At 31.2% G+C, this 18147-nt stretch overlaps 2 protein-coding genes across 3 annotated transcripts; one reads left to right on the top strand and one right to left on the bottom strand.

Annotated features, from left to right (window-relative positions):
* The first annotated feature begins 3489 nt into the window (after positions 1 to 3489).
* LOC126695168 (uncharacterized) lies at positions 3490 to 6703 on the top strand. 2 transcript variants are annotated; one of them, XM_050391827.1, is made up of 5 exons: positions 3512 to 3579; positions 3639 to 3700; positions 3800 to 3853; positions 4083 to 4134; positions 6310 to 6703. In XM_050391827.1, exons 2-5 carry the CDS (start codon positions 3651 to 3653, stop codon positions 6538 to 6540), a joined length of 387 nt encoding a protein of 128 aa, XP_050247784.1. In that variant the 5' UTR covers positions 3512 to 3579; positions 3639 to 3650; the 3' UTR covers positions 6541 to 6703. The 2 variants fall into 2 exon arrangements, with proteins under 2 accessions (XP_050247783.1, XP_050247784.1); XM_050391826.1 differs by having other exon boundaries at positions 3490 to 3700.
* A 1228-nt stretch (positions 6704 to 7931) lies between these two features.
* Positions 7932 to 12317, bottom strand: LOC126696126 (glutamate receptor 2.8-like). The gene is made up of 5 exons (XM_050392911.1): positions 12053 to 12317; positions 10390 to 11636; positions 9418 to 9736; positions 8815 to 9212; positions 7932 to 8339 (listed from the first exon to the last, which is right to left on the bottom strand). The coding sequence occupies exons 1-5, from the start codon at positions 12315 to 12317 to the stop codon at positions 8019 to 8021; spliced, it is 2550 nt and encodes an 849-aa protein (XP_050248868.1). The 3' UTR covers positions 7932 to 8018.
* Between the last annotated feature and the right edge of the window lie 5830 nt (positions 12318 to 18147).

Below are 18147 nucleotides of genomic sequence, written 5' to 3'. Positions count from 1 at the left end.
TCTTCTGCCGATCAGACCAAGCCGACCAAAGCCCCAAGCTGCCGATCCATGCCTCCGACCCACGCCTCCGTCCAGTCCTTCATCTCAACGCTCACCCAACATCAACAAGCCTGGGTTTCTTTGGATTTCGTGGGTTTCATTCATCGATCCAAGCTCTGGGTTTCATCATTGAAGCCGCCGCTGTCTTCCTCCGCCCATTGCTTTGGTTTTCCGTCGATCCAAAGATTGAGCTCAAAAATAGGGCTATTGCCCTAAATATTTCACAAGAGGGTCTTTTTGGCTAAAATATTCAAGAAAGAGGATTAAATAGCCAATTTACCCAATAAGAAGTGCATGATTTTAGCCAATAATCTTAAGGCCAAGAGGTAGTTCCACCCTTTTTGGTGGTTGAGATAAGGATTTAATGTCCTTGTCTTTAACTTTAACTAGTTTAGAATCTCATGCACATGCATAGATACAATTAAAAATTGGTAAATCATGAATTTGGTCCTGGTCATTTTTCTTATATGTCAAAATGGTCCTTAACGTTTCAAATGTGTCAGTTTACTCTCTAACATTTTTGTATTGTGTCAAAATTGTCCCTGCAACTCGACTTCAAAAATCTTGAACCTCTCATTTTTTTTTTTTTTTTTTTTTTATAGTTATTTGAACAATTTGAGTTTCAAAACTATGGGTACAATTAAATAAAAAAAGAAAAGAAAAGAAAAAAAAAAGTTAATGTGATTAACTATGATTAACTATGATATTAAAATATTATTTTTTCGCCGCCTAAGTGGTTGTCACGTGCGTTTATAATTTAAAAAAAAAAAAAAAAAAAAACACTAAGCTGTAATCCCCTTCTTTTCTCTTGCCCCAACCATAGCCAACCTCCACGGAGGGGATGAGATATACAATGGAACATAGGATGCCAATCACCTTAGTGATTAGTCAAATTGGGCACTCAGGGATTATATAAACACTCCCTTGCTCGCTAGCTCCAAAATCTCCTCAGTGAGTACCTAAAATCCAAACCAACCACCTCTATGTTAATGTTTGTGTTTCTTTTTTGTATTTAATCTATAAGGTTTTTTTTTTTTTTTTTTTTTTTGTAAAAATAAAAAGTCAAAATTGTATTTGAAATGGCTAACGGAGAAACGATGCAAAAAGAAAAAAAGAATTGACAGTAGATTCTCAGGCAAGAGCATTTATTCACGTCTCATTTTTAATAATTTCATTTTCGAATCCGCAGTTGAAATTGTTTGGTCTGATTAGATATTTTTGTGGAAAAAAAAATTTACTTTTTTTTTTTCAATATATATATATAATAAAATTATCATCAGGTTGGGTTGGGTAATACCCGTACCCTATCAAACAAGCTAAGGTGTAGGAAAAAAACCCGCCCTAATATCTGAATCCCCCATCGGGTCAGGTAAAACCCAATACTGGCTAGGTTTTGGCTATCCCTACTCATTTTTTAAGGTTATCCCACGTGATCATTTGAAGGCCATGTGTATTTTTTTTTTTCTTTAAAAAGAAAAAAGAAAAATTCTTTGTGACATTGGTTGAAAAATTCTTTAGCATTCCCATATAAATTTATATTTTCACTAAATTTTCCACTATTTTTTCAGGCTCTTATCTAAATGTGGCTGATAATAAGAATGAGACTTATAATGATTTGTTACAAACAAATTCTGAAGGCACGCCTAGGGTTGGTTTGGATGCAATGCTAAAAGCAAATGATACCCTTGAGTATTTTGTAATACTACACCAAAATAAGTCTATTATATCAAGTGTTAATGCAACAAAATTAGTATAGTGGTATTAGACATAATATCACATCTAAAAATTAAAAGTCGTTGCAATAGTAACTTAAAAATAGTAAATTATTACATTAATAATAATTAGTTGTAATAATTTATAATTTTCAGTTGCAATAGAGATTTTAATACTAAATTGAATTTAGAAAATTTTTTGCAATAGCTTAAATTGAAGAAATCAATTTTTTTTAATAACTTAAATTGAAGAAACCATTATAATAACTTGATACCAATTATATATTTTGCGATATATTATAATAGATCAAAATTTCAAAGAGATGGCTTATTGCAATAAATTTAACATTACAATAACTAAAATATCAATTATTTTACAATATATTGCAATGAATATATTATTACAATGATCTAATTCCAATTATTTTACAATCTATTGTAAGACAAAAATATGAAAAATTTAACTATTACAATAAATATACTGTTGCAATAATTTGAACCCAAATTATTTTTGTCAATTCTTTACAATCTATTGTAATAAAATTTATGAAATAATAGCCTATTGCTACAAGATATTCGAAGTAATAAATTGTTTATTGCAATAGCAAATATATTATCACATCAAAATTTTCATTAAAATATTTAAGATTTATTGCAACAAAATTTTTTTGTAGCACAAACTTATTACCACAAATTTTATTGCAACACTTCGCATAAACTATTGCAATGACTTCGATGTTATTGCAATGATTTTTTTTGTTGTAATAAACATTTTTTGTTGTAGTGAAGCTTTGGGTTTTTTTTTTTTTTTTTGCATTGTGTGAATTTGATTGCCATGGTGTGGGTGTTGCCAGGTGGGTCAGGTGGGTGTGGGCTTGGTTGATTTTTTTTTTCTTTGTTATGGGCTGTGATGGTGGTGGTGGTTGTGGTTGTGGTTGTGTGTGTGGTTGTGATTGATGTTTATTGTAAAGTATATATTATTTTATTGTAGTGGATATATTATTTTATTGTAATATTTATATTATTTTATTGTTTTGAAAACTAAAATAGATCCACTATTGTAGCATGTGTGTAAGTAAAATAGATAAAGTAACTTTTTGTGAAGCTAAATTGCTAAATTTTTAGTTAAAATAGATAAAGTAACTTTTTGTGGAGTTAAATTGCTAAATTTTTAACTTCACTGCTATGGATGCTCTTATACGTGGAAAAAAAAAGATATTAAGGATATGGACTCTTGGCCAAGATTTTTATTTATTTTTCCTTTTGGTATATATAATTAGGAGAAAGGGATTAAATTTTTAATTTTATAGAAACAAAGGGATTATAAACCTAAATTCTTGACCAAAAAGTAATTAACGACCACAGGTTATTGAGCTTAGATTCAATAACCTGAACCCTTTCAAAAAGCATAATTAGTATGGACACCAACAAAGGCCACCAATAAGATGGTTGGATGATAAAGATCCATTACCAACTGAGCCCAAGCCCAATTAATTTATTTTAACTCATTTGATTATAATTTTAACGTGATTGATTATGAGCATAATTATTTCTAGTAATTGATAACTTGGTAGTGATATTCAAGAATCAAGACCCATGTGGTTAGGCATACTCGGTCCAGTAACTCAGCAACCAATAGGAACACTAGGACAAAGGGGAGGGCCGACTCAAATCCACCAAGTTAAAGCCCAGTAGATATTGATTGGGGCTTATTTATTGGGTCGGGTTCCACAATTTCAATCACAAGAAGCGAAAAGAGGAGCATTTCTTGCTTTTGTAGCTGTTGTCATTCTTGGTGCTGCTCACTGCTCAACTGCTCAAGAAAGACAAAAGCGCTTTGAGTGTTGAGGTTAATGCTATGCTATGGCTATGGCTATGGCTATGGACTCCAAAATTTCAATGCCAGACTCCTCCAAACGCCTTCTTTTCGACCGTCGTTACGGTTGGGTGTAAGTCACTCACTCTCTATCTATCTATCTATATATATATATATATATATATATATATATCATAGTGAAGCATAAAATTGATTGATTTTCACTTTGCAGAATTGACGAATGGAAAGACCCATCTGAGGAAGCACTTGCTGGAGGCCGAGGAATGTATGTTTTTCTTCTTTAACCTAGTTTTCCTTCACAGCAGAGAAAACATGCTGGAATAATATTGGGGGGTTTTATGCTTTCGGTTGTTGTAATTTCAGAAAGAAAAATTGGGATGGTAAAAAAAGGAATAAGAAAGAAAAACCCAGAGTTTAATCTTAGTCATGGCACAAATTTGAATTCTATAATTTTATGCTTATTCTTTTTTTCTTTTTTTTTTTACTTCTAAAAGGTTTTGCATACTGCCTCTAACAAAAGCTTTGATGAAGACGGTTTCTCAATCGGTATGATGACTTATCTATTATCTATGTGAATTCTTATGCACTTTCTCCATCTTCATATAGTGGACTTAAGTTTACTTAATTCTTTTAATTAATTTTAGGTCTTGTGGTATTTATTGAACTTGATGAGTTGTGCCCTTTCTTTTTTTCCTTTTTAATGATAAATGGAATCTTATGGAGGCTATATGTCAAAAAATTAAAACTGTAGTTGCTTTAGCAAGCATGTTATCATATATTCTATGAATGATTTTAGCCCATCTGTGTCAAGCATTGTATTAAATGCATGAATTCTGTGTTTATACTTAGAAAATACATGCAAATGTGCTGCTAACTCATGATTTAAAGGAAAAGAAAGAAATGAGGGGAAACACCCCAACCATTTTCACCTCTTTCTTCAAATGAAAATAGAGTGGTGCGGTTTCTTATTCTTATTATGCTTTAGGCTATTCTTGTCTTTTAGATCTTTCAAAAGACATGCATTGTCACCTCTCTCTCTCCCCTTTCAATCCATAAAAGGAGAAAAATTGTTGAATAAATATAAAGAGGGGCTGCACTAAAGGAGAACATGTCCTAAAGGAAGAAGAAATGAAGAAAAGGAGCAGCAAAAAGTTGTAAACTTAAGGAAAAAAAAAAAAAAAAAAAAAAAAAAAAAAAAAAAAAAAAAAAAAAAAAAAAACTTGAAATATATGCCCCTGCAGCATTTGAATTTGTGTGAATCTAATTGCATTATCTGAATCCTTATGAATGTGTACTAGAAAAGCTAAAGTTTTGGTTTTGTTAAATTTAGCACTGAATTGCTTTTATTGTTATATGCATGTTGTATTAAGTTTGTCAGGTGCCATGTAGAATTTAAGTATATGATATAAAAAATGGAGACTGAAAAATTAGAAAATACAAGAATGGCCAATTAGGAAAGGTTGCCAGTATAATATAAAAGAGTATAGTAAACATATGAAAGATCAAATACTTGTATGGACATCTGATTTGCCTCAATCAACTTATCAAATTAAATTTCATGTAAGGTTCAGAATTGTGCTTTTTATATAGCTGTGGCCATACCATAATCCTGAAGGCATGACCCTAGTCAGGATGTATAATGATGATTTTATTACTTAGTGATATTAAAAAACTTACCTCTTTTTCAGTGTTATACCCTTCCTTCTAGTTAATATTTGTTTTATCTTGTTTTTATCTTAGATAGGTTTATTTTTAGCCCTTCACATTCAGGTTCACAATTTTGGTGTGCAAACTTTTTTCTGCTTGCACACAACAGATATAAATACATCTATGTTATGTCTCACATATTTCAGGGATAAAATTTTTTTCTCAGTCATGTTTCCTTATTTCAGTGAGAGATCTGCAAAGTAAACTGGGAAGGAAGCCATTAATTTTAAAAATATAGAACCAGGAGTATTGACAGATGCCAAGAGCTTTGTATCTCAATTGGCATCACCTAGTATCTGCAACAGATGTCTAGGTTTCAAATCTACCCTTCCCAATTATCACATTATCCTAAAAAAAAAAAAAAGGAGTTTTGAAAGATTTAGTTTTTTCTATTTTTTACAGATATTCTGATATTTTTATTTTGTAAAGAGTTTCAGACATGCTGAATTTGCTTGAGGTCATAAATAATCCTGAGGGCTTGACCCTAATCAAGATCTTTGTACAAATTAGATTCCCTTCACCTTTTCCCTATCTGCTTGCTGAAAAATGACTTTGGAAATACACCTAAATATAGTCTTCCTATTTCATGTATTTGAATGACTGATTGCCATCCTCTTTTTAGAGTTAGTCCTTTGCTTCTTATTGTATCACTTTTCATTTCTTTTTTTCAATATGATTTATGACTTCCTCTTATTTGTATTTTGTCCACTCAACATCTACTGTTGTAAATTGGTTTTGTGCCCTTGCTTTCTTGTTGCTCTCTCCTCTTTTATAATTTTTAACACCTTGACATGTCTTTTGTACTAACAAAGACAACTGTGTCTAGCTTAAGCTGTATCTATAGTTTTATCTTTAATGAGTTGTGTGCTGCTTAATGGTCGTGCATGTTTAACTTAGAGAGTCTTTAGATATTTTGTTACAATGTACATTGCAGACATTAGATCTAAAGTTTCTTTGATGGGGAACAAGGATGAACTTATCTTTTTTCTCACGTTTCCTTCAATTTCCTCACAGGTTAGTCTTGCAGGGAGCTCTGCAGTTAAAGCTCTTGAAAGGACAGAACTAATGTTGCCTCAGATAGTCCAAGATGATCTAAATGATCAGCTTCATAAGTTCATGTCTTCATTGGAGAATCAAAAATTCAACCAACTCTTCCTCAAAGAAAATTTGCAAACAAATGCAGTCAGTTGCTCTTCCCATCTACATATGGATAGCAGTGAATCACAAGATTCACAACTGGCCTGAAGCAATTAGATTTGACCAAGCCCTTTCACTTGAATATGTATCCTTTATAAACCATTACTTTAGGCTTTTGTTTCTGTAGCAAGCTAGATGATATTGTCTGTGATTATGATAACATTATTTGCTGTTTGAAATTTTTTATTAAGAAAAATAGGACTTATCAATTTATTAATGAATTAGATTTTTATCTTAAAAAAAAAAAAAAAAAAGAGGATGGATTATCCAAGTATATAGTCTCTTATAAAAATGGTGTTTGACATGGTTTATTTAAAAAAGTCTCTTGTATTCTAAATGACCTTGGAGAGTGACCTTCTAACTTCAAATGTCAACTTGATTTGCTGCTGCTTGAGCATTTCTAATTATCCTGCCAATCTTTGTGATGTTTTATGAACGATTCATGTTGATCAGGGCTGGTTTTGCCACTGGGCTACTTAGTCAATTGCCTTAAGGCCCGAAGTGGAAGCCTAAGAAGCATGGACACAGGTATGGATATAATACGGTATTATGACTTTTTTTGAAAAAATAGGACAAGGGTACGGTAGGACATGTCTGTTGAATATATTTTTTATTTATTTTTTCTATATATTATTAAGAATTTATTTTTCATATAATATTAAATATATATCAAATTAAAAAAAAAAAAAAAAGATAATAAATCAAATCCATGACTATTAAATATGTTTAGAAATTAGCACACAAACCAAAAATAAGGATATTTATTAATTTTCAGTTGCATTCTTATATATTATTCAAAACATAAATGTTCTCTTTGTTTTGTAAAAGAGTATTTGATTCCTCATGTTCTTGTGTCCTGGTTGTGTTTTGTATTTTTGTTTTATTTTTTTAAATGACATGATTGGGACATGCATGTAGAAGTGTCCCAGACATGTCAAGTGTTCGACATGACTATGGTATCCCAAATGAGTGTTTCTACTTAGGGTTCAAGATGCAGTTAGCTTGAGTATATATTATATAAGAATAATTATATATAAATAGAGAACAAGCAATTGTCCCAGCCCATTTTATTCTTCACGGGCAAAGATTATGAGGCTACCTTATTACAAATACTTAAATTAGTCGTTTTGCATCTCAAAAAAAAAAGAAAAAAGAAAAAAAGAAATAATGGATTTTTTAAATAAATAAAAAAATTATAATGCAAAAAATTAAATCAATATGACCTAATTTATCTTTAAATATAAGATGCCTCATTTAAAATTGCTGTTTTAACAAGCCTTAAATAAGTGTCTACTCAATTGGCTATGAATAGGAAGCTGCACACAAATGATGACATGGAGAAAGTTGATGTAAAAGCTTATCTAAGTTTGGTTGGAAAGGAGACTTCAAATTAATTAAGCTACACACAAGAATGAAATTTCAAATTAATTGAGCTCCTCTTTCAATGTTCTTCGACTTTTTAAATTTCTAAACTCGAGTCCATTATGAATTAATAGATGTGTTTGAAAAATTTGTAGTTGTTTCTTCTACATACCACTGAGTCTTGGAGAGATTGTCCACCGATTTCTCATTACACCCAAGTGTCTCCAGATGGTTTTATGCCCAAGAAGTTTGTAAAAAACAACATAGACCATAAGAGCTACCGTTGATGTACCTCCAGTTAACATGAAAAGAACCGAAAATGTAGTAGGGCTAAGACTAGAAACTTCATCAATGGACTCCGCATAATCCACACACTTCTCAGATGCAACCATGCTTTTCTCTAATTCTCGTAACCTACCACTTTCAGATCCTTTCAGTAGTGCTTTATTTACATCATGAAGCAGCAGAGAACCTCTTGGAAATACCTAAGCCACAAGCACAATCAAATACAATTCTTTAATTTACAAAATGTTGGCTTCAAATCTGAACTTAGAAACGCTTAATTTACCAGTACTGTTCAGCGTACAATAAATGTAAAAGAGACTCATTTTCCTTGAGACAATTAGAAGAAAAGACTCGTAGTTCATACCATATTTGATTAGGTCTCAGGTTTTTCATGTTAATAAAAATCCAAAATTTTATGAAAGCATTTCAATTTGAAGTTTTTGTCTTCTGTTCAATTCCATTATTTGTTTATGATATTCATAACAGTAACATAGCGGAGAAAAAAAAAAAAAAAAAAACCATTGATTAAACCATGTGTTTCACTTTAAGACTTATATTTAAATCAATTTCGTAGCCATTGAACAAAAATGATAGAGAGAGAAATGCTCGGTTGACAATGTTAGAGACATATTTCTATTATTTAAAATAAAGAGAATCCTTTAACAGAAAACTTACATATGAGAATCCTCCAACATTGTAAGTCGGTCCAGCAGTAATAAACTCTTTGCAGTATTTTGCAAGGAATAATTTGGCAAAAGGAACTTCAAGAAAGGCTGCTGCTATTTCCTTACTTCTAAGTGCATAAGCATATTCTTCTGGTGAGTTATAAGTCCTGATATTTCCCTTGTGGAATCGTAAGACATCTACCAAATATTTTGCTACGAATGATCCCCTACAGCATCCAACCACTGCATTTCCATACTGCAGTGACTCGACACCATTTACACTGGCTTCAAGCTTTTGCACTGTGAGTATACTGGTTAGGTTAGCCGTGTATATTTGCATGATTACGAGTGCTACAAATAGCCACACCACCATTGTCATGCGTGATAGATTGCTATGTAGTTTCCCCCCTATGAATAAAGTGATATTAGAGACATATATTTCAAACTTTTTCAGATGGATTTCAGAACCAACAATGCAGCACATTCAACAAATTCACAAACTGTCACCTTAGCGGTTGTGAAATTTGTTGTGTATTAATTTTTGTTTCAACATAAAAGTTTAAGAATCTATGGTGAAGAATGATAATAAGAACCAAAAAAAATTCCAAGATACCATGTAAAGAGAAGAGACTAGTGAAGGCTAAGCACAGCAAGGCACCAATTTGATTCGAGGCAGAACCTTTGAGTTCAGGGTTGTGATTCCGTTCTATCAACCACACAACAAAGCCATTATAGACAATTATTGCCCCTATTAAAACCCACATGGCTTTTGTGAATGGCTTCATGAACAGCAATCCTCTATTAGTAGTTTGTGGTCGAATCCGAACTGGAACTATCATCACCAATCCTGATTCTGTGTAGGGCTGTGTGAACGCTGCATGTCGAAACCGCTTGGCCACTATGGCTACATCACCAACCACTGCATCAAACTTCTACTCCCAAGAAAGAAATATTTCAAGCATGATTAGTCTTTAGCTACTAGGAGGAAAGGAAATCATCATGACCCAAAATTAGAACAAACCAAAATAATTTAAATAATAATGCTTCAAACAAAAATAGATTGTAATTAGTATAACATCATTTTCATATAAGATCACTATTGATATTATTATTGTAGACCAACCACTCCATGTCATATCAGTAGTTGTAAAATTTCTTGTGGCTTTAGATTTATTATAATTTAAAATTAAAATGATAGTTTATCAATCTGGATGTCTCTCAACATGCTTTAGACTTATTGTTGGTTCCTTAATTATGAGATCCCAAGCTGCAAGTTAACAAATAATGCTCTTAGAAAAGTAACAACTTATGCATCACCCTTCTTGTTTTACTAAGATAACAAACATGTCTTCATAGAACTTGTTGCATTTGAGCTCTTACCATAACCCAAAATTAGAATGAAGCACAATTACTTAAAATTAAAATGACAGTTTATCATTCCGTATTTCATTCTCAACATGCTTGCTTTGAGTTTTTTTCAACCAAAAAAAAAAAAAAGGAAGGATAAAGTTAACAGCCCAAAAATATTGGATTTAAGATATTCTCAATGACTTGAATAAGTTAAAAGGAGTGAAGAACTTCTCACTTTGAAATAAACCTGCTCCACTATTTCCTCATAAGTTCCATCAAAGGGAGTAAAATTGTATGGCAGGTAGTATGGCAAGCTTCCAACAGTTGCTTGGAACAAATCAATTGCAAATCCTTCATAAGCAGTACTGTTTTTTGACTGATCTTGTACCACACTCACAAATTGTTTGAAGCTTGATTTGGTGGGTACACCAATCCTCAGTGGGTTGGCATTTGTTGGAAGAGTCCATCCTCTTGGAGCAGTCCAAGTTCCACCTGGCCAATAAACCTTCTCCAAACTCCTCATAGAAGTGTTGTTTGCAGTTCTTTCATCAGTAGTCACTGAGAAACCCTTTCTTTTTGACCAGAGCCCAAGTTCCTTATAACTCTTCCCAAACACATTGATGATCTGAAATATATGTGCAGGAGTTACTTTCTTGTCAATAAATTGAACCTTTCCATTTAAGCCATTATATTCACTCAGCATAATGTTATCTAACAATGGTTGGCTGCCCTTGCTGCTTCTCATCATTGCTAGACAAACTGCCTGTACAGCATCAAAGGCCTGCGCCGCAAAAATCCCAGGTTCATTTTTGTCCTCTTCTGGATTTTCCATGCTAAAGTTTTTACGAAATCTAGTATAAAAGTTTTGAAAATGAGGATGGTTTTGGGGGAAGTAGCTTTTTACTCCTATAATGCCTTGCATTGAAGAAATGGAGGAGGCACTGAGGGAATGGATAAAGCTTGTAAAGGGTTCTGTAGTGATCCAGACATAGTCTTTCTCCATCATGTTCATTTCTTTAGCCCTCTCAAAAAGTCTCACAGCTAATGTCAATGACAAATGAACCACAAAAACTCGGTGTTGTTCACCTTTAAGCCTCTCAAGCTCTATAGACAATGAAGAAGAAGAAGCATATGGTGAGAGGGCTACGGTATGGCTTATCTCTGCCCCAGATTCTAGCAGGGCATCAGAAAGATGAGGTATGACTTCACTGAGCAAAGAGTCATTATCTTCGTAAATTACAGTGACCTGATGCCATTCCCAAGACTGAATAATAGCAGCTATGGCTTTCATCTGTGCATTCTGGTTTGGCGAAGCTTGAAGCAGGAAAGGCCACTTCTTTGTTGCCCATTGTGGAGTTGTAACAGCAAAAGAAAGAACTGGGATTTGAGCTTTGTTTCCAATCTCTGCAACTAGAGAAGCTTCTTCCCATGTATGTGGTCCCAGTATGGCTTGCACTTGTTGGTTCCTTATGAGATCCCAAGCTGCAAGTTAACAAATAATGCTCTTAGAAAAGTAACGACTTAGGCATCACCCTTGTTGTTTTACTAAGATAGCAAGCATGACTTCCTAGAACTTGTTGCTAGAATTTCAACAGAGAATTCCTCAATTATGCATCATTCATTACCATGAATTTATAATATGAAATTGACCAAAAAAATATTTTGAAGTTCATAAAAACGCTTACATTAAAAGATGTTGTGCGGAAATTTTTCTCTACCCAATTGATACATTAGTGGAAGAGTGCCCAAGCTTTAAGTTATATCTGGATCAGGTAAATTATAATATATATATATTTTCACAATAAAAGGAGAGCTTTCCATGGACTAAGACTTTAAAATAATAATTTAATGTACAACTTAGTGGAGAAAAAAAGGCTCAACTGTTTTTTTTTACATACCCGCAAGAGCTGCCTGTACAGGTTCACTATGAGTATTTTTAATGTGCAAATCAAATCTTTGATTTGTCTTGTTAAAGACATCCTTTATAGCCATCTCCATCGCCACTTTCTGTTCCTTACCAATGCGAGAACTGTAGTCTATTATTGCCCCTATAATGCCTCTGACATGTTCCTTTCCAAGTGTGGTGGTCCTTCCATCTACGGTAGCCTTTTCTACAAGTAACAAGACCAAGGCCAAGAATGTGAAGGTAAGAGTTGTAGCCATTTGATGCAAAACTGCTGTCACTTCTCTATTTATGCAGGTATTCGTAGCAGTATCTTGCATCTTGCTCTCTCTGGTCAGTCTTGTGAATTGAATCCCAATTGCGTCGAAAACTCCAATTCTGTGCTGACTACTGAGTCTGCAGACTAGAACATATCTAGTTTGAACTCTGAAGGTCGCTCTTCAAGCACATTCCGGATATTAATCAAAGCACACTCTTTAGACCCGGTCCACCGTTCTATTCTTTTCAAATATCCTTGCATGTCAGTGTCAATGTGTCCGACTTCCGAGTGAGATAGTAAATTGTGATCGTGGCATTACTATAATAATCTATGGTTGACTAGATTTTTATGTTACATTAAGAACAAAGTTTAGTTACAAAATACCACCGCATGCTTTTGGTGTGATAGTCACTCCACAAGTATAAGTACTTATGGGATGTGGGGGCAAGAACTGACAAGTCTCTAGGAGGAAACTTCACACACATATATATTTAGATTAGGCTAGAGTAGAAATTCTATCTTATATCAAAAAAAAAAAAAGTCCAACTACAAAATTGGTTGCAACTTAAAACAACAATTTCCTTTAAAAAAATTAATATTACATATATTTTGAAAATCTAACTATTGAATATTATTTACTATATGATCTATAAGCTGCATAATTTTAAATTACAAAAACTTGCAATTTAAACAATTTATTAATGACATAGCTATTGATCTTTAATTTTCTAGAAATTTTGCATTAGCATGGAGGCTTTAAGAAGAAAATGTAATCCAACGATGGATTTGTCAAAAATCACCTTTAATTACCTTAGGTTACAACTAATTTTGTAACTAAACTTTGTCCTTACTTTAATCACAATATATCAATTCAACAATTGTAGGGGCTTTGGGGAGTAATGGCCACTCCAAAGTTTAAAAAAAAATTAATATATATGTAATACTAATTTTAACAATTTTTGTTCTATAAAATTACACTTTACTCCCTTAAAAATATTATTGATTCTTTTAAGAGTAATGTTATAACTATAAACTTTTCTACAAAATTTTTACAAACTATTGAGGTAACAAATTCTTATTGGTTCACATATGAGCCCACCAATCACATTATTTTTCACTTACTAATAATCACTTAACACATCAGCAATTTATAAAAAAGTTTGTAACTCTATCATTTTCCTCCTTCTAAAGGTCATAAAAAAAATGCTATACTTAAAACATTTTCACAACACTTCACAACAAATTTTAATTAGTAAGTTGTTATTGGTTGCAATTATTGGGTAAAAAAGTAATTTAAGTGATAGGTTCAAATTAGAACCAATAACAACTTACCATATAAGATTTTTTGTGAAAATATTGTGGACGTAGCACTTTTCTAAAAACATTTATAGATCTAAAATCTAAAACAAAATATACAAGCCCCAAAAAATTAGCCCAACAACAAAATTACCAATAGCAAAGCTATATAATAATAATAATAATAATAATAATAATAATAATAATCAAACCCAATAAAACAATTTCACCCGAAACAAACAACCCAGAACTTTAAAAATTTTAAACAAAATAATTTTGTCCTTATCACCAAAAAAAAAAAAAAACCATCAGCGGCTATAAGCAACAAAGCCGAAGGTCAGAGTCGCTGCACAAAATTAGTAACAATGCCACCTCCCCTAACTTCAAGCCATTACTGAATTGTGGACACTCTAGATTTATTTTTTTTGGTTGGAATAGATCCTCTCTATTTTAATTACTCTCCATTTCGTCATTTGATGGTTAATGTTTTTTTTTTCTTAATTTAACAATGTATAAACTACCTAGACATTTATAATTTTAAATGATGTAACAATTACTAAACTTTTAAATTCGTAATATTTAATTTGATTCATGAAATAGATTAATTTCAAATGAAAATGATCATTTTTCATATTTAATTAATATTATCTTTAGTTGTTGACTTGTACTATAAGGAGACGTTTGGTATGAGGTAATATTTTAGAATTCTTAGAAATATTGAATTTTTTTTTTTTTTTAACATTTTCACATTTGAGTTAGATGCTAAATGAAAATAAATTATTTTTATTAGCAAGAGATATAATGTCTATATTTTAAATATTTTTATTACAATATAATTTTAAACATCACTTTCAATTATATCTTGTTTCACATCTAACTGTGTCCACACTCTTTCACAAAATATTTTAATTATTTTTATTAAAATATAATTTTTGCCAAATGTTAAGAAAAAATGAATTAAAACATATTAACAAGTTTAGAGTCACAAATGTTTTCATAGCTATTAATATGGCTAATTGTAAATAGTGGACAATAAAATGTATTTGTTAAGTCTGTACAAAATTAATAACAACTTAACAACTCAATGGCTGTGAAAAATATTATGAAAAATATTGTTTATATAATGTTTATCAGAACTTTAACTTTATGGCTGCGGCAGTATAATGTCACTAGAATATGTTGCCAAGTCTTTGTCAAGGCATATGTAATGAGCATGTCTTATTTCCTTCGTAGACTGCATTAATTTCAGTCATGGACAAAGATTGGAACTGGTCGAGTTAGACTAATTCACAGACATAAAAATAATGCAGCTCTCATGCATGTGCCGTCCAGAAGACTTGGCATTTTTCAGTACTGTTACTCATTTGTACAAAAAGATTGATAACCAACTGATTTTATTCATATATTGGTCGAAAAAAGATTTCTAAATAAAAACAGGACTAATTCAAACGTAAACAACGGACGAGCATACGTAGATCAAGACCATCTATATTTTAGAAATTGTTGACGTACCTCAGGTAGTGCAGACTGCAGACTGCAGACTCATTCACCCAAACCCGCAAACTAATGTAAGTCATCGGTAAAAACCTTGACGTTCAAATGTGATTCTAGAATCTTGAAATTAGTCATTGTTTGGAAAATATATTATATATACCAGAATCTGAAATTTGTGTTTTCTTTTGTTAGATTACACTGATAACTTTGAAGTATAACCAAATTAAACTTCTTAATTTGATGGGAAAAATTTATTGGTTATATAAAGTCTTGATGAGAAAAGAAGGAACTTCACATGTTTTAAGCACAAGGGTTCAAGTCTCGTTGATTGGAAAACGGCTGTAGTCAGAGAGATTTTAATTAAATGTGTTCTCTCATATTGTGAAGGATAGCTTTACTCGTGTGGTGCTCACTATGGTTATTGATAGAAATGGCAAATGGCCGGGTCGGGTTGATTGGATTCGGGTCTGATTAATTAGGTTGCGGCTGGGTCAAAATCGGATTTGGGTAAAAAGATGAATCCTTTTAAGCGGGATAAAAACAGGTGGGGTCAATTGGGTTGACTCGTATTTTTCACATAAAAAAAACAAAACAAAAAAACCAAAAACAAAAACAAAATGTATTTGTCATTTGGAAAGTCATGCAGTAAATCACTTGATGTAAAATGCATTACTTTGAATTCACCACTCATATCAAGAATGAGCTCAGTTAAATAAATTAATACTTGTTCAATAATTTTAAAATTATACAAATCCCAACATTACTAACCAAAACAAAATAGCACAAAGGATAAGTAAAATAAATACACAAGTTTCATTTCTATACAATATCAACATCTCAAAACTTAAAACAAAATTACAAGTGCCTTATTACATATCTAATTTGACAAAGAATAAAACATATAAGAATTTTACAATCTTGAAAACTAATTTTATAATCTAATATCAATTGCGGTTGGTACTCTATTTCAATTTGAGAATATACATTAAAGTTTGATTGTTTACTTATTTATACATAATCTCTTTTATGAATATCATGTCATTGTTGAATAACACACACTCCAGGAAATATCATAATTTATTTTGAAAAACCATTTATTTTGGACATGAATTGTTAAAAAAAAAAAAAAAAAAAAAAATATTAAGCATCCATAATTTATGCTAATTTCATTGTTATACTTTGGCTTCACTCTTATCACACTTATGAATATTTCTCATACATGTCTATAATATTAAATATATGTTTTTAACTCTACCGTAACCAGATTATCTTGGCATGTACTTTATTATTTGATATCTAAAAGTCTTTACTCATTATAGAATACCTCAACTATTTATCTTTCAATTCATTTGTATACAGTAAAGTAAAAGTCTCAATTGTTTCCTTAAAGCCATTATATCTAAATGATGTTAAATATATATTTGAATAGTGTTATCCAAAACAATGTTTAAAAATTTATGTTTTTTTATTAAAAAAATTAATAATAATAATAATAATAATAATAATAATAATAATAATAATAATGTCCATTATATATTGTCAATTGAGTTTGACTTATGCACTGTAAAACTCACAATAAACAATTAAACCAATATTGTTTTAATTTTATTATTTTTTTACCAAAAAAAGTTATAAAAAATTGTTCGGGCCACAAGTTGAGTCAAATTACCCGCAAAAAATAGGTCAAGTCATGGGCCATCCCGTCTTTTGCTTTGAGTCAAAAAATTAGGGTCAGGACGAGCATTTTTTGGGTTAGGTTGGATAAGATCGGGTCAGATTGGATCGGCAAATTTTGACCCGTTTTCCCATATCTAGTTATTGCCTTGCAGTATTGATTCTTAAGCTAGGCCTTCTTATGTCATTGTCTAGAGCCTCCCAATTAGTTAATTAGTTTTATTGTGAACATAGATGGAGTATGTGCTCTAACCTTCATCCCAAAAGGCCTTTAAAATTATGTGTCAAGAGAATTCTAACTCAATTCAATTGAAATTTTAAGCCGTTTCACTAGAAAATAAAAATAAATAAAAAAAGAGAAGAAAATTAGTTATATTGTGTTGTATCATCATTGATGATTAATTTCTCATAACAAATTGAGACTTCAATTCTTGTAAACAAGTTACATGGTAGATTGTCAACACTAGTCTCCCAATCTCCCATACAGCACTCACAATCTAACCAATCTCTCTCTCAACACTAAAATCAAAATTAGAAAATATTTTTTAAGTATCTTTTACCATGCATTGTCTTACCGAAGGTAAACTAAAACTTATATTTTAAAATATTAATCTTGGTTTAGTTATTAATAATAATCAAGTAAAGTTCCAATAATGGTTAATTGTGTCAAATATGTCTATATTTTGTAGGTTGAATCTGCTAAGTTATTATATTAGTGAAATTGCAATAGTGGCATTGATAAATTAGATTCTATTTTTCTACGCTTGAAAGTTTATTTTATTCTGGTTATATCATAAATTTTAATTGTTGATAGTATTTCTTTTATTTCCAAGTAATTTTTAATTATAAGCATGTCATAAAAAAAGAGGTAAAAGATGATGAAGTAATACAATAGAAAGAGATAACAAAAAAAAAAAAAAATCATAGTAATGTTTAAACATGTAATATAATAATTATTTATCATATAAAGGACTAAATTCTTTTTCAAATGCACGTATCACCTACAAAATTGTATCAAAAATATTTCTTAAAGTTGTTCCTACAAACATAAAATTTTACATAAAATTAATTGTCATATGAAGATGCAGTGAATTAGTCATATTAACAATTTAAAAATAGATATTAACAAAACTTAATTATAAAATTTAATCGGTAATTTTGAATCTCAAAAGCAAGAATAATAGATTTTAAATATAAAAATGGTCCCCTTAAAAGTATTGCTTTATGCCTCGAACTATATCAAGCAATTTCGATCAATAGGTATCATCGGAGAGATCCGATAATAAGATAATAAGATAGCATACTTGTGGGTTGGAGTTAATGGCGAATGGAGGAGTGTGCGCATGTGAGCATGAGAGAGATGACAT

The sequence above is a fragment of the Quercus robur genome, chromosome 8, assembly GCF_932294415.1.
Source record: "Quercus robur chromosome 8, dhQueRobu3.1, whole genome shotgun sequence".
Taxonomy (NCBI): Eukaryota; Viridiplantae; Streptophyta; class Magnoliopsida; order Fagales; family Fagaceae; genus Quercus; species Quercus robur.
The sequence above is the reverse complement of the archived record's forward strand: the minus strand, read 5'-3'. Positions and strand labels throughout refer to the sequence as shown.

Coding starts and splice junctions, on each gene's coding strand:
- LOC126695168 (XM_050391826.1), top strand. CDS start 3,615: ATGGCTATGGCTATGGCTATGGACTCCAAAATTTCAATGCCAGACTCC. Junction 3,854..4,082: donor CTTGCTGGAGGCCGAGGAAT/GTATGTTTTTCT, acceptor TACTTCTAAAAG/GTTTTGCATACTGCCTCTAA. Junction 4,135..6,309: donor TGAAGACGGTTTCTCAATCG/GTATGATGACTT, acceptor ATTTCCTCACAG/GTTAGTCTTGCAGGGAGCTC.
- LOC126696126 (XM_050392911.1), bottom strand. CDS start 12,317: ATGGCTACAACTCTTACCTTCACATTCTTGGCCTTGGTCTTGTTACTT. Junction 9,213..9,417: donor TAGTCTCTTCTCTTTACATG/GTATCTTGGAAT, acceptor CTTTATTCATAG/GGGGGAAACTACATAGCAAT. Junction 8,340..8,814: donor ATGTTGGAGGATTCTCATAT/GTAAGTTTTCTG, acceptor CTTGTGGCTTAG/GTATTTCCAAGAGGTTCTCT.